Raw genomic sequence first — 19,368 nt, 5'->3', positions numbered from 1 at the left:
AATCATCCATTTGAATAACATAGTATCATAAATATCGGCGTTCAACTCTACGGGCGCTATGTTAATCTAGTAGACCGATTGAAAATCCTAAAAATAGGCGTGACACTTGCACCTAGCGCCCGTTTTTATTTTGATCATTTATCGTCATTCATCAAGCCGGATAATTTTACCCATTTTATATAAGAAAATGCTTACGGTGATTCCGTTTTGCTTTGAAAGTATTGATCAACCATTTCTAGTATGCGTCACTATTCACAAAGCTCGTAATTTAATCGTCCTCAATGAGAACACCTTCGTGCTAGTGTCGTACAACGGAACGTATCGCCGAACACGTACTTTCCGCAATTCCGATTGTCCCTACTTTAATGAGGTATTTAGGTATCAGTAGTTTTTGTTATTTAAATTAAAATTCTCATTTTTTCAGTTTTTCACCTTTGAAACCAAAACATCTCTTGAAAATCTTCTTAAAACTAGTATAAGTGTGGCAATATTCAGCCAAACCTGCTGCTCGAAACGAAACCGTTGCATTGGAGAATTTTCCATAGATTTGAAAACGATTTGGGAAAACACTCGTAAGCTGCTACATACCTGGGATCCATTGTATCGTAAAAAATGCGCTATTTTCAGATCATGCATTTTTGCAAAAGTGGGCCGTGCTGGAAAATCCTGCAGCCGCAACGGCCAGCCAAGAAAATGCAGGATTTCTACAGTTAGATCTCTCGATCGTATCTAGTTCTCAACCGTCCATACCAGCTGCTTTTCCCGCGAAGGATACTGACATAATTGAAGGGTAGTTTATATTTCCATTTTAAACAGAATCGTATTATGCACTTTTCTATATAATCCGACATTTGTGTTGAATTTTAGTAATCTTCTTGCACCGTTGGCGGAAAACGAAGGCTTACAACGAGTTAAGTATTATATTAAAAACTTTAGAGGAATGTTCACTATTAAATCCGATTACATAATGGAAGTCTGTTTCGGCGGAATACAGGTAAGAAAATGAAAATAATTAAGCACAAGTTTGTGGGCAATTTATAATGCAATGATGGTCCCTAACAGCATAATTACTGACAATTTTTTATCCCACAGTCGAGAACTAAAATAGCACGTAATTGTACATTTCATGAATGGAATGAACAACTTGTCTTCATCGGTACATTTCCCTCGCTATCCCAACTGTTTATTTTTAATCTTTTAATTAACGAATGTTGTTACAAAAGAAGCATAGCAAAGATTGAATTACCATTCTCTAAGCTATCGGAGCACATTGATGGCGTCTGTAAGACCAAATGTAGAAAGGACTAATCCATATAAGCCCTAAACAACTTTGTTTTATCAACAGATAGCCTACCGGCATTTGGACCAAACTACATTTATTTCTACAACGGCCATCAAGATTCGAATTTCGTCGGAAGTTTACTACTGGAAATTGGTACCGAAATTTATCATAATCGTTCAGTTGCCCCAAAATTAGGCAATGCTTCGCCAATCATTGCCCCTCTTAACACGGCTACCTACTGGACGGAGGCAGAATTTGTTATCAGAGTGGCTATTCTCAACGTACTGGTTTTTGATTCCTCCAAACCTGCCACGGTTAAGATATCATTGAATTGTCTTGCTAATAGCTCCAATTCAACAGAATTGAAACTCATCAAAATGCCAATATCGAAAGTTCGTTACGCAAACTTTCAAGAGTTTGAACCGCTAAAACGTCCCGTCCTGGAAGTAACCTTCAAGTGTCCCGACGTTCGCTGGAAGCTAGCACCCTCGATCGCATTGTACCGCATCGGGCAGTTCGGTAAATATTTGCTTGATACGTATCAGCTTTTTCGAATTGAAAATGGTGCGAAATCGATTAATGTCCTCAAGATAGCCCTCGGTTCCGTGTGCGCAGATATTCATGCAAAACTGTTAGCTGCAAAAGGAAATTTGTACGCCGAATCAGACAAGCGACTAACCCACTGGGATCGAAAGTGGATGCTGTTTCTTAATGAACAAATTGTAAGTAATAGATAACTGTTTACAGGTAGGTTTAATTCATTATATTAGTTCAGAAAGTACGTTCCTGAAGGAATTTAAAGTGAATATTTACAGGGTGACTAGGATTGAATACGTCAGTGCTTTTCATCTGTGGGTATTTCTTGTAAAGTTAAGCAAATGTGAATAATTTTTGTTGAAAGTATAATCAGGTGACATTTGAAAGGAAACTGCACCTTTTGAACGATTTTTTTGTTTTTGTACCGCTGCTATCATAAACCCGAGAACTGTATAGTTCGGTGATAGGACCTCATAGCCTACACACCAACACAGTGATAACGGTCAACGATATATAAGCTTCCCAACTTCCCGAGGCGAGGTCTGACTCTGACTATCACCTACTAGCAGTATATATGCGCTCAATACTGTCAATCGTATACTAGACCGCCAAACCCGTCCTCCTCGGCTAGGATAACCCACAAACTGAGAATTATGCAAAAATATTGGTTTAGGCACTGCCTAATCCGTTTTCGAGGAGTTAGGTTTTTCAAACCTCGAAAACGGTTACCGCATTGGGTAAAGAACTATTCCAAGTAAATAACGCGCGCAAGTTTTATGAGAAGGTAAATCAAATTCATAAGGGCTACACACCGAAAACAGCAACGTGAAGTATAAGGACCAGGAAGGAAGTCTAATCGCAAACGAGCGCAAAACAATCGAAAGGTTGTTGTTGTTCTTCGTTGTTCTTGTTCTTCGGAAAACATCTCTATGACAAAGTTGCAGAAGGAAGCGGAACAGAAATTAACCTCAGTACCTGATCTCCACGAAATCAAACGAGAAATCAGAAATCAGGTTCCTGAAGATCAACAATGTTTAAGATGCGAATGACCATTAGGGTTAAAGCGTCTATAATTCAACAAAAAAAAAATGTCGAGGTTTATATTTAAATTTGGGTGGAGATGAAACTACCCCATCACATCTTTATTGATTTCAAAGCAGCATACGATACAGTCGATGGAGACAATCTATGGCAGATAATTACGATTTTCCGGATAAACTGACGCGACTGATCAGTGCTACATTGGATTGAGTGGTATGTTTCCTATGTATCTAAGGGCACTCTCGAACCCCTCCGAGATGCAAAGAAGGAGGTGACGTCAACATCACTCTTGAGGGGGGATCCGACGAACGGGTATGAAAACGAGAGGCACGATTTTCATCAGGGGTAGTCAATTCACAAGCTTTGCAGATGACTTTAATATCATACCCAAGGAATTTGCGACGGCGGAGGCAATCTATGCCAGACTGAAAGCGAAGTCTAGGAAAATTGGTCTAAAAATAAATGCCTCGAAACTCAATTACATGAAAGCAAAAGGTTCAAAGGAGACAAACGCGGACCTCCCACGGACGGTACCCGTTGACGGCGACGAGCTAAAAGTGATAGATGCGTTCGTGTATTTGGGATCGCTGGTAACCATGGACAGCAACACTACTAAGGAGAACTAGCGGCACATTCAGGCGAGAAATCAGACCTACTTTGCCCTTCACAAAACGTTGCGATCAAAAAGCATACGTCGCCATACGAAACTGACAAATATGTCGTCGTCAGCAATCTAGAGCCTAGACCAGGTCGAAAGTGATTTGTGACTTCTGAGAAAACAGGGAAATTGGCGACGAGTGGCCCAAGATCGAGTTGAACGGAGACGACTTCTTGAAACAGTACGAACCATCCCGGCTGTATGCTGCTGATGACGATTTACGGGGCTAGTCCAACGATCCTACTGACTCTAGCAGCAACACCCTGCCCAGATTCGAACATACGGCGACTGACTTGTTAGACCAGTATCGTAGCTCGAAGCTAACTGGACGGTTACCAAAAAAAGAATCATTAGATAACTTAAAAAGAGGCTAAAAAATAAATCAGTAATCGGATAAATTGATTTCATTGGGGATAAACAATAGAATGACAAAGAATTGGACATCTCCATTTTGAATGTTCAAGCTTTATGCAAAATGGTGATTTCAACAAAAATACACCCAGTGGAAAATTTTAATTAAGTTGGACATTTACTTTACTGGTGCCGAAAAATTTTGATGTATTGTTAATCATCAAACTTGGGGAAATAAATTATTTGTTACTTAAAAATATCTGAAACGTCAGGATCTGGTGTTAAAAACAATTTTGTTTTAGAGCTTCACTTTACGCAATCGAATCGCAACAACAGGATATTTACAGATTTTAACCACAAAAAAGCTTACGGAAACGACGCAAAAAATTACATCGGAAGCTGTTTGCAAATTTATTTTTCTTTTGGGTTGACAGTCAGTGACAAGCGTTTTCATCGAATTTTAAGGTTTCTCATTAGTTTTGCATTCTAATTTGTGCTTGTTTGGGAATAAACGAACTGGGGCGTATTGCCCACCTGTGCCACATTATACACATGTCCCCTACTTAACATAAGCGAATCGACACTAGGGGGTCGATAAAAGGGGGAGGGGGAGTACATAACAAGGGAGGAAGTTATATCTCCGAAACGCCTGGACGGTTCTTCATCAAACTTGGTACACGTCAACATTAGGGAATCAGCATTGGGGGGTTGAGAAAATGGGGGGCTCAATTAGGCAAAAAAAGTTCCACTTCTCTTGCATTTAGACCGACTGCAGTTGTGCAGTGACTGTGAGAAACGAAGAGGTTTTCACCGGAGAGAGATATATGAAAAAAAAAACCTTTGTTTCGCTTCCATTATAGAGATTTTCAAGAGCAAACAGATGCATAATTAGCTACGTGACAGAATGGGGGAGCTGACTGAGAAGGAGCCAACAGATAGGAAGTAGGAACGTAAGTATGAATGTATGCTCCGCCATAACTCCGGAACGTCTGGACGGTTATTCATCAAATGTCGTTTGCCAGACATGTATTTGACATGAAAGAATCAGCACAGTAGTTGACAAATGAAGCATACGGTCTGGTACAAGGGGACGGAAGGTTCGAATGGGTGTATTTCTCTTGCATTTGGAACGATAGCTGTTGTAGAAGTGTCTGGATTTCTGAGAGGGGGAATAGGGTGGCCACTAATAACATGGAGGTTCAGAAACTAAAAATAGCTTTGTCTCGGTAATCCCTATACCGAGAAAGAGACAGATTTAGAAATGGGTGAGGGAAAACAGAAGTGGAACTGACAAAGGAAGTATTCAGATTCAAATATAGAAAAAAGGTTTTATTTCTTGAATTAAGAGATTTTTTATTGCAATAACAAATGTACAAGTGACTGAGAGACAAAGGGGCCTCGAGAAAGATCGGGCTATCAGCTAGTTTTCCATAATTTTCAAATGTCTCAGTTAGAAATACCAGGTCAAAAAATCATTTTTGTGAATTTAATTAAAAACTAACTATACCTGGCCTCGAACCACGCAAAGTCGACTCCCTTTCGAAGAATGATTAGGAACGCAGGTTTTACATTGCATGAAACATAGCTATAACAATATATTTAGAGTTGATGATAAAACTAAAACTGAACACTTCGCTTTATAATCAACTCTAAATTTTATAGCAGGTGTTAATTAAAGGTTGAAGATGTTCTTTCAAACAAAAACGGGAAACCTCAAGACATCTCACGTCGGAAATGAAACGAGTCCCATTTTTCTCATGATAAATTTGAAAATATAAAGCATAACATCGATTTTTTCCTCACAGGAATCGCTCATCACATGTTTACGTGAAATTCAAATAAAATCCGAAAAGGCGTCAACTGCAGAAGATGTCCAATCTATACACAATGAGCTGACCGATCTGATAACAATTCTAACAAAAATCAGCACTGATGTACGTTAACAGCTTTTCCTTGTGTGATTCCTAAAAATAAATTTTTGCTTTGTAGAACCAGAATACATTTCCAGCAGCGTTCATTCGCATACGCCAGGTTCCTGAACGTAGAAGATGTACCCATAACTCGGCGGAAGGGTGCACGTTGAATTGTGGGAAACCACAGTTCAGTGCAATCTGTCGGATAAACGTCATCGATTATCTTCTCATCCCTACGGAGGGTACAGTCGAGAGTGAAACTGGCGTGAAACATGCCAAAAGAAGTTCAATATTAGCGAAGCCATTCATGTGTCAACATTCCTGCGCTCCCGAGTGGTGTGGGTGTGTGTACGCCAAGCTGGATGTGGCTATCTGGGCGGGTACGCTTCAGGAAGCCACCGAGTGGGATAAACAGCAGTCCGGAGGTCATCAAAATAGGGACTATCCGGTACGAAAGCATTCGCTTCAGTGCCACGAATCGTCGGTGGCAATGAAATGCACTGTCAATGTGCATCAAGCAAAAATTCAAGCCGGATTCGATAAGAGTGGTTTGAGTGACCCAAAGCTCACGGTGATTTTTGAACGCGCAGAAATGACAACATCGGTAAGTTTTTGCTGAATCGAAAAATTAGATTTTTAGTAACATTATAGTCATTGATTTGAAACTTAAAGGTAATTCCACAAACGCTATCTCCACTATGGAATGAAGTAATCGAATTTCGTAACGTTAAAATGTTGAAATGTAATGATTGGTTTCAATCTGGCGAGTCAACTCTTATGTTGCATTTGCAAGATGAAGACAAACCCATGGTACGTGTCATTTTTCGTTGTGTACATTTGTAAATTGCAAACCGCTGCATACGCATGGTACCCTGTTCCAAACAGGTTCCACATATTAAAATCCCTATAAATAAATGTTACCATACAGTGTTCGCAGATATCGGATGAAACAATTGGCATCGGTTGGTATAAATGTACTCCCAAGGCACTAATCGAAAAATCTTCGGGTGATGTCAACGAAACGTCTGGTCACGATCATGCCGGTACGATGTTGTTATCAGGGAATCAATCTTCATTATTACTAGATAGAAAGCAAGGGTCAAATGGGCAACTTTCTGCAGAGAACCGCAAAACAAATAATACGCCTGACCAACGCCCTCCAGAAGTGAGCAATAAAACATACCGCACGAAAATGGAACGCGATTCCCTGCTTGACCTGTGGAGGGAGTTCAACGTTCGGAAAGACTCGGTGTTACGTTGGGTGGGAGTTTACCAAAACGGACAACGGTTGGCTGCTATTTTAATGTCTGCGGAATTGGAGCAGGTGAGTAACTCAAAAAAAAATATAAATATTAATTTAAAAAAGCATTGTTTAAGATAAAATTGGACGTTGAAAACGCAGAATCTGTTAATCGGATTCAAGGTATTCCGAAAGAAATATGTCCAATTACAGAAAAATATCACGTTGAAGTTCTGTTTGCTGGTCTAAGACAGTTGGATAAAAGTAAAACTAACAGCATTGGAAGATTTCGCGTTCAACTGAATTTTGGAGAACTGAAATTAACAAGTGGAATTTCGTGTAAAAAATTCGGTAAATCAATAAATTTTTTAGACATCTATGCTAAAGGGATTCTTGTGAGTATGCTTCAATATTTTTTCACAAACATCATCAGTTATACCAATAAATTTACAGATGCTTCCTATAAAACACGAATACTGGCCTCCAATAATCATTCAACATATGGACTGCTCCCAAAGCAATAAATTAAATGTGGTCGGCGCAAATATCATTGAAAATCCGGAAGCAGTAATGGAAACGGAAGACAGCAAGTCTATTCAACACTATCTGCTTCACTCCTCCGGCGGCACGCCAACGCATGCCAAACGCGAGACGATTTCTACGGAAACAGATTTTTTTGGCACGGAAAATTCTCCCTTGGTTGAAGCAAAACACGCGTCTGTGTTGAGCCACAAAGTTAGGCCGGCTCTGCTCGCTTTTAGAGCATTTGTTGAAAACAAACTCAAAACCGTGACGAAGGTAGGAAATCAGGCAAACGCTGTGACTTTTAGACGAGGTTCTACTGAAGCGGAATATACCTGGTGGACTAAATTCTACAATAGCTGTAGCTCCCAGCCGTGCGATTATAAACATAAATTGAAGGTAATTTCCTATGCACTCTTTTCAATTACGATGATTGATTGTAATACAGTTTCAATTCCATAAAAGAAATCAATTTTCATAGTATCCCAAGAGGAGTAACGTAATTTTCAATTCTCTAGCTTTATCCCTGCGAACTTGAGAAAGTCCCTGAATTCGAACAATTTCAAGACTGGAGCTCGAAATATGCATTGTCAAAGAAAACACAGCAACTTTCGTTGCGGTCTGTGAAACCGTACGCCCAATTAAAGTGCAAAATTTGGATAACGCCATCCACTAAAGGCTTACCGCCATCAAAGCAACTAAACCCTCTTTCGAATTTCAGGTGAGACTATTTCCTTACTGAATACAGCATACAGCAGATTGAAAAACTATCGTGCGGCTCCTCTTCATTGAGAATTAATGGAGGCGCCTTATTTGGTTTGATTATTTTCCACTGAAACTATCTAATTCTTAACAGGCTTCGTTCTATCCCTGCCTTGGTCACGGTTTCTCAGCTAACCGTAGTTGTCTACATCGTTCAAGGTTTAAATCTTCGATCCCGCGATATTTTCAGTCTATCGGATGCCTATGTCACGCTGGAATATGGTAAACAAAAAATAGTTGACCGTCCGAATTACGTTAAAGATCGCTCCAATCCGATATTCGGAAGAAGATTTGTGTTGCATGGAGAAATACCCAGGTGTAGAGTCTCTTGTTGATGCGCTTCCGATGGTCAATAAATCGTGTTTTTTGCAGGGATCAAATCCTAAGAATATCAATCGTTGATCGAGACACTTGTTCACCGGATGATCTTATTGGGACGACAGAAATCGATATTGAGGACCGCTTTCGGAGTCGACACTGCATGTGCTTAGGTTTTCCCGAGGAATACAGCTCTAACGGTAACTTGATTTAATTATTTCAAGGACATAATTTTCTTAGCGTTCTTAGTTAAGAACAAGGCGTAAAAAAAGCAGAGCGCAATTATTTAAAATGGCGTGGACCATAATGTGCACGCTTTCATGATTGGTTCGCTGCCATATTTTAGGTTGGTTTATACTTACTTACTTTACTTTTTCGGCAACAATCCGCTTATCGAATCCATGCCGTCTCCACAATACTCGGTCTTGGGCTGTCGGCTGTCGCTCTCCAGTCGCCCCTAACATCCGCTGTTCTAGCGTCCTCGTCAACAGCGCTCATCCAACGGGTACGGGGTCTGCCTCGAAATCGTCGGCCTCTGTCGGGTTCTCTGCTAAATATTGTTTTCGCTGGTCTCTCATCCTTACTACGTGGCCAGCCCTTTGTAGCCTGCCGCTAATTGCTTCACAATATCCGCACCTTTGTATACTTGGTATATTTCATGATTCATGCGCCTGCGCCACACTCCTTCGTCTAATATACCACCAAGAATTAATCGCAGGATCTGAGACTCGAAAACGCTAAAAGCTCGTCGGTCGTTCTCTTTCAACGTTTACGCTACGTGGCCGTAGAGTACCACTGGGAGAATTACTGTCTTATAGAGCGCGAGTTTCGTACGGGGTTGTAGGCTACGGGACCTCAGCTGGCTGCGTAATCCGTAGAAGGCCCTGCTGGCATCCACTAACCGCCTTTTTACTTCACGGCTCACATCGTTGTCACATGTCACTAAAGTACCAAGGTAAACAAATTCGTCGACCACTTCAAAGTATCTCCATCTATCACCACCGCAGTTCCAACACCCGAATGGCTACCACGCTCTCTACCAGCCACCATATACTTTGTTTTGGTAGAATTTATGATAAGCCCTATCCTCGCAGCTTCCTCCTAAGATGCGTGTACGCTTCTTCCACAGCTCTACGGTTAACACCGATGATATCGATGTCGTCAGCAAACCCTAGGAGCACATGAGATTTCGTGATGATGGTACCGCTTCTCTACACGCCGGTCCTTCGAAAAGCACTTTCCAATGCAACATTGAACAGCAAATTCGATAGCCCGTCACATTTCTTCAAACCATCTAACGTCACAAACGAGTCCGATGTCTCACCCGCTATCCTGACGCTTAATTTTGAACCATCAAGGGTAGCACGTATCAGCCTAATCAGTTTTGTTGGAAAACCATATCCAAGCATAATCTACCACAGCGTATTTCATTTAACTGAATCCTACGGAGCCTTGAAGTCTATAAAAAAAATGGTGAGTCTGCAAGCTGAATTCCCGGAATTTCTCGGGGATCTGTCGCAAGGTGAACATTTGGTCCGTCGTGGAGCGTTCCTCTCGAAAGCCGCACTGGTATTCGCCAACAAAGGTTTCCTGCAACGGCCTCAGTCTGAGAAACAGGATGCGGGAGAGAATTTTGTATGCAGAATTGAGGAAAGTAATGCCTCGATAATTGCTGCATTCGAGTCGATGGCCCTTTTTGTAAATAAGGCATATGAGACCTTCCAACCAGTGCGTAGGCAATTCTTCCTCAGTCCATACCTTTAGTATAACCTGATGGATTGCACAATACAGCCGTTCGCTCCCGACTTTCAAAAGTTCGGCGGGGATGCCGTCCTTTTCAGCTGCTTTCCTAACCTCCTTCAAAGTTGGTGGATCCAGAGCTTGTCCATTGGTTGGTTTATAATTCTGCCAAATTAAGGCCCATAGAACTCTACCCAACCACAAATGATCCACCAGACAGTGTTTGCGTCACTTGGTGATAAACCATGGGGACTTTCAAAATGTACTTGCGAGTCTCACTGTCTAAAAGGAACTAGAAAAATTAACTACCGTCATCCGGGGCGAGATTGTGCCAAAAAAGCATATGTTTTTGTTCTTTAGCTCAGTATACACACAATTTAGGAACTAAGTTGATTTCAAACCTGTCAATATGTACTAAATTGTTCAATTAACAACTACCGTAGAGATGGTTTAGTTACAATGAAACCTAATTTTGCTGGAAATGCATGAACTTTGGCACAATCTCACCCCTTCTAGGGGGTGACATTGTGCCAAAAACATAAAGTTAAGCTAAAAACCTAAACAGTGAACATTAGCATGTTTATCAACAATACACATAAATATCAGTATAAAGTAGTTCATATGGGGCCGTCCATGAACTGAGTGGACTATCAGGGGCAGGGGGTCGACCAAAAACAACGCATCACACAAAAAGTATGAACGAAAATAACCCGGGGAAATAGTCAATGGACAGCCTTTATATAGCCAGTAGCGTTTCTAGGGTTAACAAGGGGGAGATATATGAAGGGGAGTATCCTAAGGGGGCATACCTATATGATCATTTAACAAAAGTAACCATTACTTCGTTCGAGAACCCGCGGCCGCAGAACATGTAGCTAATCCCACCCCCCTCCCCCGTCCTTAAAACTGGCAGTTTATATACGGTATAATATATTGGTCTTATATTAGAGTGTTTATTCAAAGCATCTAAAATTTCCAGAGAAAAAGTAAAAATTAGTTTAAATTATTTAGCAGACCTATGCTCCAAAATGGATGATGCAATCTAATCTGTCAAAATAGTGTGCTCAATAGTAAAGAATGTGAGTGTACTGGTGTATACTGACGTATTTTTGTTGTGTATGTGAAATCCATAAATTGAATCGATCATTATGGCTTGGCACAATCTCACCCCCGTGAAGCTCGAAAAGTACAAAGTTTCGAAAAATATTATTTCCGTAATCAAAATTTATCCAACGCATAATAACTTTTCAATACATTGTAAATGATTAGTTTATATACCTTCAAAATAGCAAGTTGATGCGATTTCTTGTTTGGGTTGGTTTATGGGGGACATTTTTTACAAGCCTTATTTCCGAGTATTTTTGATCGCGAACTTTGAAACCCTGTTTAGGCTAAATAGTTGGCTAATATTATCTGTGTTCCATTCCAAGTTTTGAATAAATATGTTATTTTCATCATCATTTTGAATTTAGGTCACCAGTTTCTATAGATATAATAAATTTTCACAAATAAACATTTTTGGTTTTTGGCCCAATCTCTCCCCCATGGCACAATCTTACCCCGGATGGCGGTACATATTTCAGATTTTTCCTCAACAAACATTGGTTGTCACAATTTTCCCCCCAGTTCGTATAGAAAAAAACTCATGCAATTCGCGTTTGTTTATCTCTAGGATACAACGCATGGAGACATCCTTCGAGCCCAAGTGAACTATTAGAGAAAATTTGCAATGAATGCGGAATCATTGCACCTAACTACGTTGGAAATGTCGTCCAGTTAGCAGGGCAAACCTTCTATGATGAAAGCACCATATCTGTCAACGAAAGTCTTCGTGAACGATTAGCACTGACTGCTCTAAAAAACTTTCAACGAATACCCGTTCTAGGCAGCTTTCTGGTTCCCGAGCATGTTGAAACCAGAGCCCTGTTTCACTCGGATCATCCAGGGATTGAACAAGGCAAGTTGCAACTTTGGATCGAGATCTACCCTACCGGATGTGTTCCTACCTTGTTGAACATCACTCCTAATCCACCGAAAGCATACGAGTTACGAGTCATTGTTTGGAACACTGCAGATGTAATACTCGATGAGAAAAATATTTTCGGGACTCGGATGAGCGATATCTACGTGAAGTGGTAATTTAAAACTTTTTTGTTCTACAATTTTATAAATCAAAAATGCTCTTCACCGTTAGGTGAATGTAACGAAACGTTACAATTCAGTTTGTACAGTTCATTCAACCTTTCCAGCTGGTTGCAGTGCGTGGAGGAATCTCAGCTAACCGACATACACTACCGGTCGTTGGACGGAACGGGAAACTTCAACTGGCGTATGATATTCCCTCTTAATTACTCCAGTGCTGAAACCATGGTAATACTCTCACTCTACGCATTTGATTTTCACCACAGTCACTGCAATTAATGATGGATGCTTCTTCCTTCAAGATGGTAGTGAGGCGAAAGAAAAGTTTTTACGAGCAACTTGAAACCGAAGAGAAAGTTCCTCCCTTACTGACGGTACAGGTATGGGATAATGATCTGTTTTCGCGTGATGATTTCTTGGGCACATTGAATTTGAACTTAGCACATTTACCCCAACCGGCAACGAAACCCAGCAAGTGTATTCTTCAAACGACAATGAAGTCCGCCGGCGGCCAAGATGCTAACCTGTTTCGCGTTGACAAACTTCGTGGCTGGTATCCGATTGTGGGCAAAGTAGACAACAAAATTGTTCAAACGGTAAGTGTATTGACCGAGAAGCTGTGAGACAATGTGAAAGTTTTAATCAAAAGCGTATTATTGAAGGGTAAAATCGAACTAGAACTGGAGGTACTGACCGAAGAGGAAGCCATTTTAAGGCCCGCTGGAAGAGGAAGGAAATCCCCGCAAAGTTTACCTGCTCCGAGGTATGTGTACTGCAATTAGTGGATATAAAATATTAAACATCATTTTGCACTTGATGTAGAAATTTTTGATAGAGTAAGGAGGGGTAAAAGTGCGATGCGGGTAAAAGTGCGATTCAATGATTTATCGGTGCAGATTCTGAGTAAATTAACTACATTGGCATGGATGGGTGACTACTTTGACAGTTTGAATCTAACGTAAACTTTGGTTGCTCGCGAAGTATAGTTGCTGAGTTATGTGCAAATGTTATTTTAGGGCGGTTTTGATGTAATTTTTCGTTATACGGCAAATACGATATCAAAAGGAGAATATTACTTGTTGAAAATTTGTAGCAGCATTTTACATCACTCACATATTTGTTTTGAAAATACGGTGAAAAAAATTTACCAAATATATTTCGCTTTTCCGTAATTTAATCTAACCCCGTCATGCGCTTAACGGGGTAAAAGTGCGATTCACGAACGGGGCAAAAGTTCGATTCATGGACGAGGAAAAAATGCATAGCTAATTATATACAGCTTTAGGCACTATATTACAGATACTAGAAATGGAAGATCTGCAGAAAACTATGTGCTCTACAGATGTTGGCCGAAGGAAAACAATGTTTTTCCGCTGATGAAACAAAAAACAAAGGTTTGGAAAAGTTTCAATCTAACGGAGGCTGCAATTCACCAGGGCAAAATAGGAAAGGTGCAAATTGAGAATATTCCTTACCAAAACATAACGCAAATTGCAGATAATATGGTTTTGTTAGCTACTGTTGTGCTAATTTCATGGATTCGAGCTTCGAAATTTTGCCCCGCGATACTCGAACTTTTGCCCCGCTAGAGGGGTAAAAGTGCGAATCGGCACTTGATCAGAAGAAAGAAGAATTTATTTTGCAAAACACTATTACCGCTGATGATTTATAATTGAATGTAAAGACATTGAGTTACTGCATCACTATAAAATATATTATGTTGTTGTCCTTCTTTATATCTCACGAAAATTGATGACAACTTCAAACATCGCACTTATGCCCCGCCCTACTCTATAGTAGTGACACAGAGTTCGATTCCTAACTAAGTCAATGATATTATTCGGTTGGGCTTTTCTTAGTTCGAACGGAATTACACTGCTCCGTTGTACTTATTCCGCAACATGTATTGTATTTGTATTGTGTTTATTGTGGCAAAAAAATTCGTAGTTATCCCAACTCTTCATGAAAAATGTTACAAGTTACCGTCCTGAATGCATTCAAAAATCTATTCAGTATTAGTACTCAGCCGCAGCACAGTGGTCCAAAAGGGTGAAAAGTGGAACTTTTTTCCTAATGTCTTTTGCTTTCATTTTATCATTTGCTGTCTCCAGCACTTTTGTACATATGAGGGATATTCATATGTGTCAGAATCTAAAAGTGTCAGAAGTTAGTTATCGCTTACTATGATAAAAATAAAACAAATACTTTTTTGTGTTAGGAAATATAGACATAGTTTCTTCTCCAAAGTTGTAAATAATGTAAAAATAAGCAACATTGCTGAAGAAGCAAAATTTCTATCTTTATCGAGTGCTGAACTATAGAGCATATTCTTTGAAACTTCTTTAAAAATTAGTTTTTTATACTTAGCTTTTGTTAGTTGCATTTTACAAGAATACATTGTTCTAAAGAATTATCGAAGCACTCAAAACACACGTTTTTTTCAGAAGACCGTAAATCTCTTGGACCTTTACTTGCTAAGTTATCGCATATCCAAGCTTTAAATTTCCATAGTTTCACGAGCCTATGGGGTAAAATGGGGTAAGTGGATTTATGAAATCAGTACTTCACCTTAAAGATTAGGTCGAGTGCAACAAGCTTGTATAGGAGTAGCTTGTGCCCAATCACCCAAATTCTGCCCAACCTTCTGCAAAAACATGTGTTTTGAGTACTTTAATAATCGCCTAAAACCATATATTGTTGTAAAATGCAACCAACATAAGCTAAGTATGAAAAACTTATTTTCAAAGAATTTCCAAAGAAAATGCTCTATTGCTTTGCACTAGATAGCAATAGAAATTCCATTTCTTTAGAAAAGTTGTTCCATTTCCATAGCGAGTTTGAAAACAGACACTGAGGAAGCCTGCAAGTCGTAGGCGAAATACGTATCTGTCAAGAATAAATATACCCAGTTAGATGTTAGGTTACCCAGTAAGCTTTGGGTATAACCGTATTTAAGACAATACCCTTCTTTAACGACAGACTTCGCAGCCGGTTATTAGAGTACAGGACAATTACAGGGCGAGTGTAATAGAGGTTTTCCGCCAAAATTTTTTTCTTCGTTAAATGTTCGGTTTTGACTCTTAGAAATGATACCCATGTAAAACTTTCTTTAATAAAGCCTCTAACTACTGTAAAAATGAAAAAATAAAATACGTACATTTCAATTCTCGGATGTATTACATGCCTTTTTGTACCAGTGTCCTCTGTTTTCACCACTTTGAAACCATCTAGATGCATCTGTGCCACTCTTTACTCCTGTGGCAAGCAACACACGAAACGAAAAAGAAGGTAATCATCAGCTTTTCATTCGTTTTGTCCTTTTCACGTAACCGCTGATACACATATGTCAAAATCTGTTGTGCAGTGTTGCCAGAAATTCTAAAAATTTTGATAAACAGTGCACCCGAAATGAATTTTATAAACCTTTTTAAAACATTCGTGCTACATTAGCATCGTACGGTGCTGCTAACAGGGCGATGGGATATAGTAAACATTATGATGTATATGTCTCTAAAAGACTGAGTAACACTTCTTGGAAATGCAAATTCAATGACGAAGATACTTAAAGAGACAAATGACTTAGCATGGTTTAAGATCAGTTTTGAATGTACTTTCATTTTAATTATATCTCGGTCGCCAGTTTTTCCAACTTTTTATTGTATAGCAGTACGAAATATGGCTAATTTTTACCTAAATCGTTCATTAACTCGCTCTGTATAGAAGATACGTATTCACGTTCTTCTGCAAAAGTGTGTAATTTTAGTAGATGCGTACAGTGAAAACCCCGATTTTTGGGGGTCCGTCATAAAAGACGCCTAATATCTCAAAAACTGTGATACTTAGAGGAATAATGTTTTCAGCAAAAACCTTCATAATAAGATTATCTAAAACTTTCTACAATATACTATAGCCCTATATCATCAAATTAGACAGTTAAATTTTGCAGCGTCACCTGTTTTTGAGTTCCGAACTAATACTAACCACCAGTCGTTGCGTCTATTGATATACAAAAATTCTTCCGAAGACGGCATATTCAAAAAAACACTATGAAAAGAGTTATTAAAAATGTTCACGATTCCAGAGCAATCAAACCACTGTGCGGTGCTTGCTAGATAGAGTCAGTAGGATCGTTGCACTGGCTCCGGTACTCTAACAGCCGGTGCGAAGTCTGTCGATAAAGAAGGGTAATGTCTAAAGACGGTATAAACCAGTGATGGCCAAACTGCGGCCCTTTGAGATAATTCGTGCGGCCCGCGGACTGATTTGAAAGATGGTGGACTTAGGAGAAACTTTTTTGATGACTTAGGAGTCCCTCAATTTAATCGTTATGCCTCGTGCATGATGTGAATCTGAATGCTTTCCGATTTAAATCTTATGGTGATTCCTAGAAAATGGTTTTTGTTGTCACCTATTTTACATTTAGTTACATGGCCAGACATAATTGCGGCCCGCGGTATTCATGGGCAATCTGATTTGGCCCGCACCATGTCTATGCCTGGGCACCACTGGTATAAACCCATGGCTTTGCTTAGTAGAATTAAATTGGATAAGTTTTCTTTTTATTTAATTCCAGGTATATTATGTTTGTTTATTGTTTACTTTATGGCATAAAACTAGAATATGAACTGCAAAAACTACATAAGCCTCCAATTCAATTAAAAAAGTAAGAATTAATTGGCAACATACTATTGCCATTTGCATTCTGAGGATTTTTTATATAGAAAATAACGAAAGAAGCACATAATAAAGCGTACTATTTGTTCCCGTATTTACTACCTTACTTGTAAGCTGGGGAAACATGGTATACAACTACCAACATATTAGCTGTGGCGGTCTGCATCTGAAATCATCGACATTTACACAATTAAATTAAATTATAATTTTACTCGTGGCTCAAGGTAGTTACTGTATAGATGAGCTTTTAAAACTAGCACAAAGGAATTTTTAATTTTGAACTTAACGGGCAAAATAAACAAACTGTTTGTTTCAATGTTTTCGTTTGAATGTATGCCGACTTGTGACCATGTTCGCTACAGTTTTGACGAACAATATTGGGGAGGAAATGGATATTCTTCGTAAACGTCCGTAAGTTGTCAACATCCGGGTTTACCACATGTTTGCGTTAACAAATGAATAATTTATTTCCTGTTAACAAGAGATTGATTGAGAAGACATCAGATACAATAGCTTATGCAGATTAAAATTTTGGCAAAGATCGATAAAAATACCTATAAAACTATAAAATTCAATAAATTTGGACGCGCAGCAAATATAGCTTAGTGACCAAACAAGTTACTCAGAAGAATTATTACTAAGCGTGTTACATTTCAAAAATTTTTACACGCTGTCTGTCGCAATCTGTATTTTGTTGTAATAATCATCTCCTTTTTCAAGATACGCTCAAATTGTGTGCGAAGCTTTTAATTAGTAACACGTCCTTTCCAAACGAAGTTAAACATGTCTAATATACTCCCCAAGATGAGTTAAAATAGATGATCTAGCTTTCACAGTTTGTAGAACAGAAGTGCGCGGAACGATTGGTTAGCAACCATCGACGTTGTTTATATATTCAACAGTTTCCGCTTTGAAAATTTCGGTGCTCGTCAAGGGTAACCCAGCGGGGGTGAAAAACAAATTTGAACATCAGAAAACCTCTCTTGACTAACCTTGATACTCCCCATAATAACGAGGATGATGGAATACTGGAAGTCGCCTTTATTTGGATTGCTATTTATAATTCAGCAGAAAAAGTTGGGGGGTGTGAAAGACACACCCACTTAATCGATATGTCAACATTTTAACTTGTTGATCGAATACAGTTGGCAGGCTTCTCCACGTCAGAGAAGAAACATTTTATAATCAAATAGTACATACACTCCATCAAACGCACAACCAAATACAACTTCAATGAATGGTTCATGTAGCATGTGGCATTTATCTAAATTTTTTCTGCCATTATTCTTCGCAGCCGACCGGACGCGTCTTTCAACTGGTATCGCAACCCACTCAAATCCTTGCGGGTAATCGTATGGCCAACTGTCCGCCGGGCAGTCATTATCGGCTCTATCGTAGCGCTCATCGTACTCGTCTGCATCGGAGTAATTCGCAGCTTTCCCGCCTCCGTAGTCAATGAAGCTTTCGCTAGAAAGGCTTCCTTGGAGAGAACTGTCCGGACCGGCCAAGCAGAAGAAGAGCAGGAGAGCGCATGAAAATGAATTATAATGCATTTATGCGTGGTTATCGGTATCTATTTCTGCCTAGTAATGTCGAAGTAGGATACATTGTATTTTTCCACTATCTTTTCCTTATCTCCCAGTTAACAGCAATTAGTACAATTGTGTTGAGATGTTTATTCCGATAGTACATTTTGCTTATGAGTTTGTTCGAACATTTGCTATGGATTATGTCGGTTCAGCAATATGATGATAATAATAAACAATTAATAATACAGACGTATAAAAACAGTGGCATAATGTATAACTTGTAAATCTTGTAACATCAGATTTTGACAATTTTTCCAAAAATCCCAAATTTACAAGAACATTAATAGAAATATCTAGAGTTTTTGTAGATCTTTTAAATTTAAAAAAAGAATATGTACGCTAAGACTACGCTGAGTAGTTTTAATCAATACACCTCTTTCAACAAATGAGATTATTTGTAATAATAAACCAAGTAATCTATAACAATTTTTTTGTTATTTCTGATAACTGTATAAAACTCGACATCCCCAAGCGCCAAAATCCTAACATTATCGCGATTGATCGTAATTGACTTAATAGTACAACATAGACCACTTTTACCATTGGACCTCGTCGCTATTATGGATGAATTAAGTTTTTTTTCATTTGTACCACGCCTG

General features: G+C 39.2%; 1 protein-coding gene across 1 annotated transcript; it reads left to right on the top strand.

Moving 5' to 3' along the window:
• The first annotated feature begins 187 nt into the window (after nt 1-187).
• Nucleotides 188-18,715, top strand: LOC128736345 (fer-1-like protein 6). Its single transcript, XM_053830821.1, has 20 exons — nt 188-370; nt 425-572; nt 628-790; nt 868-994; nt 1,093-1,282; nt 1,346-2,004; nt 5,675-5,803; nt 5,859-6,386; nt 6,455-6,592; nt 6,711-7,106; nt 7,160-7,417; nt 7,476-7,943; nt 8,063-8,265; nt 8,401-8,622; nt 8,679-8,824; nt 12,037-12,499; nt 12,614-12,734; nt 12,809-13,102; nt 13,169-13,269; nt 18,475-18,715. The coding sequence occupies exons 1-20, from the start codon at nt 188-190 to the stop codon at nt 18,713-18,715; spliced, it is 5,178 nt and encodes a 1,725-aa protein (XP_053686796.1).
• The last annotated feature ends 653 nt before the right edge of the window (nt 18,716-19,368 follow it).

Source organism: Sabethes cyaneus, chromosome 2 (genome assembly GCF_943734655.1).
Source record: "Sabethes cyaneus chromosome 2, idSabCyanKW18_F2, whole genome shotgun sequence".
Lineage (NCBI taxonomy): Eukaryota > Metazoa > Arthropoda > Insecta > Diptera > Culicidae > Sabethes > Sabethes cyaneus.
The sequence above is the reverse complement of the archived record's forward strand: the minus strand, read 5'-3'. Positions and strand labels throughout refer to the sequence as shown.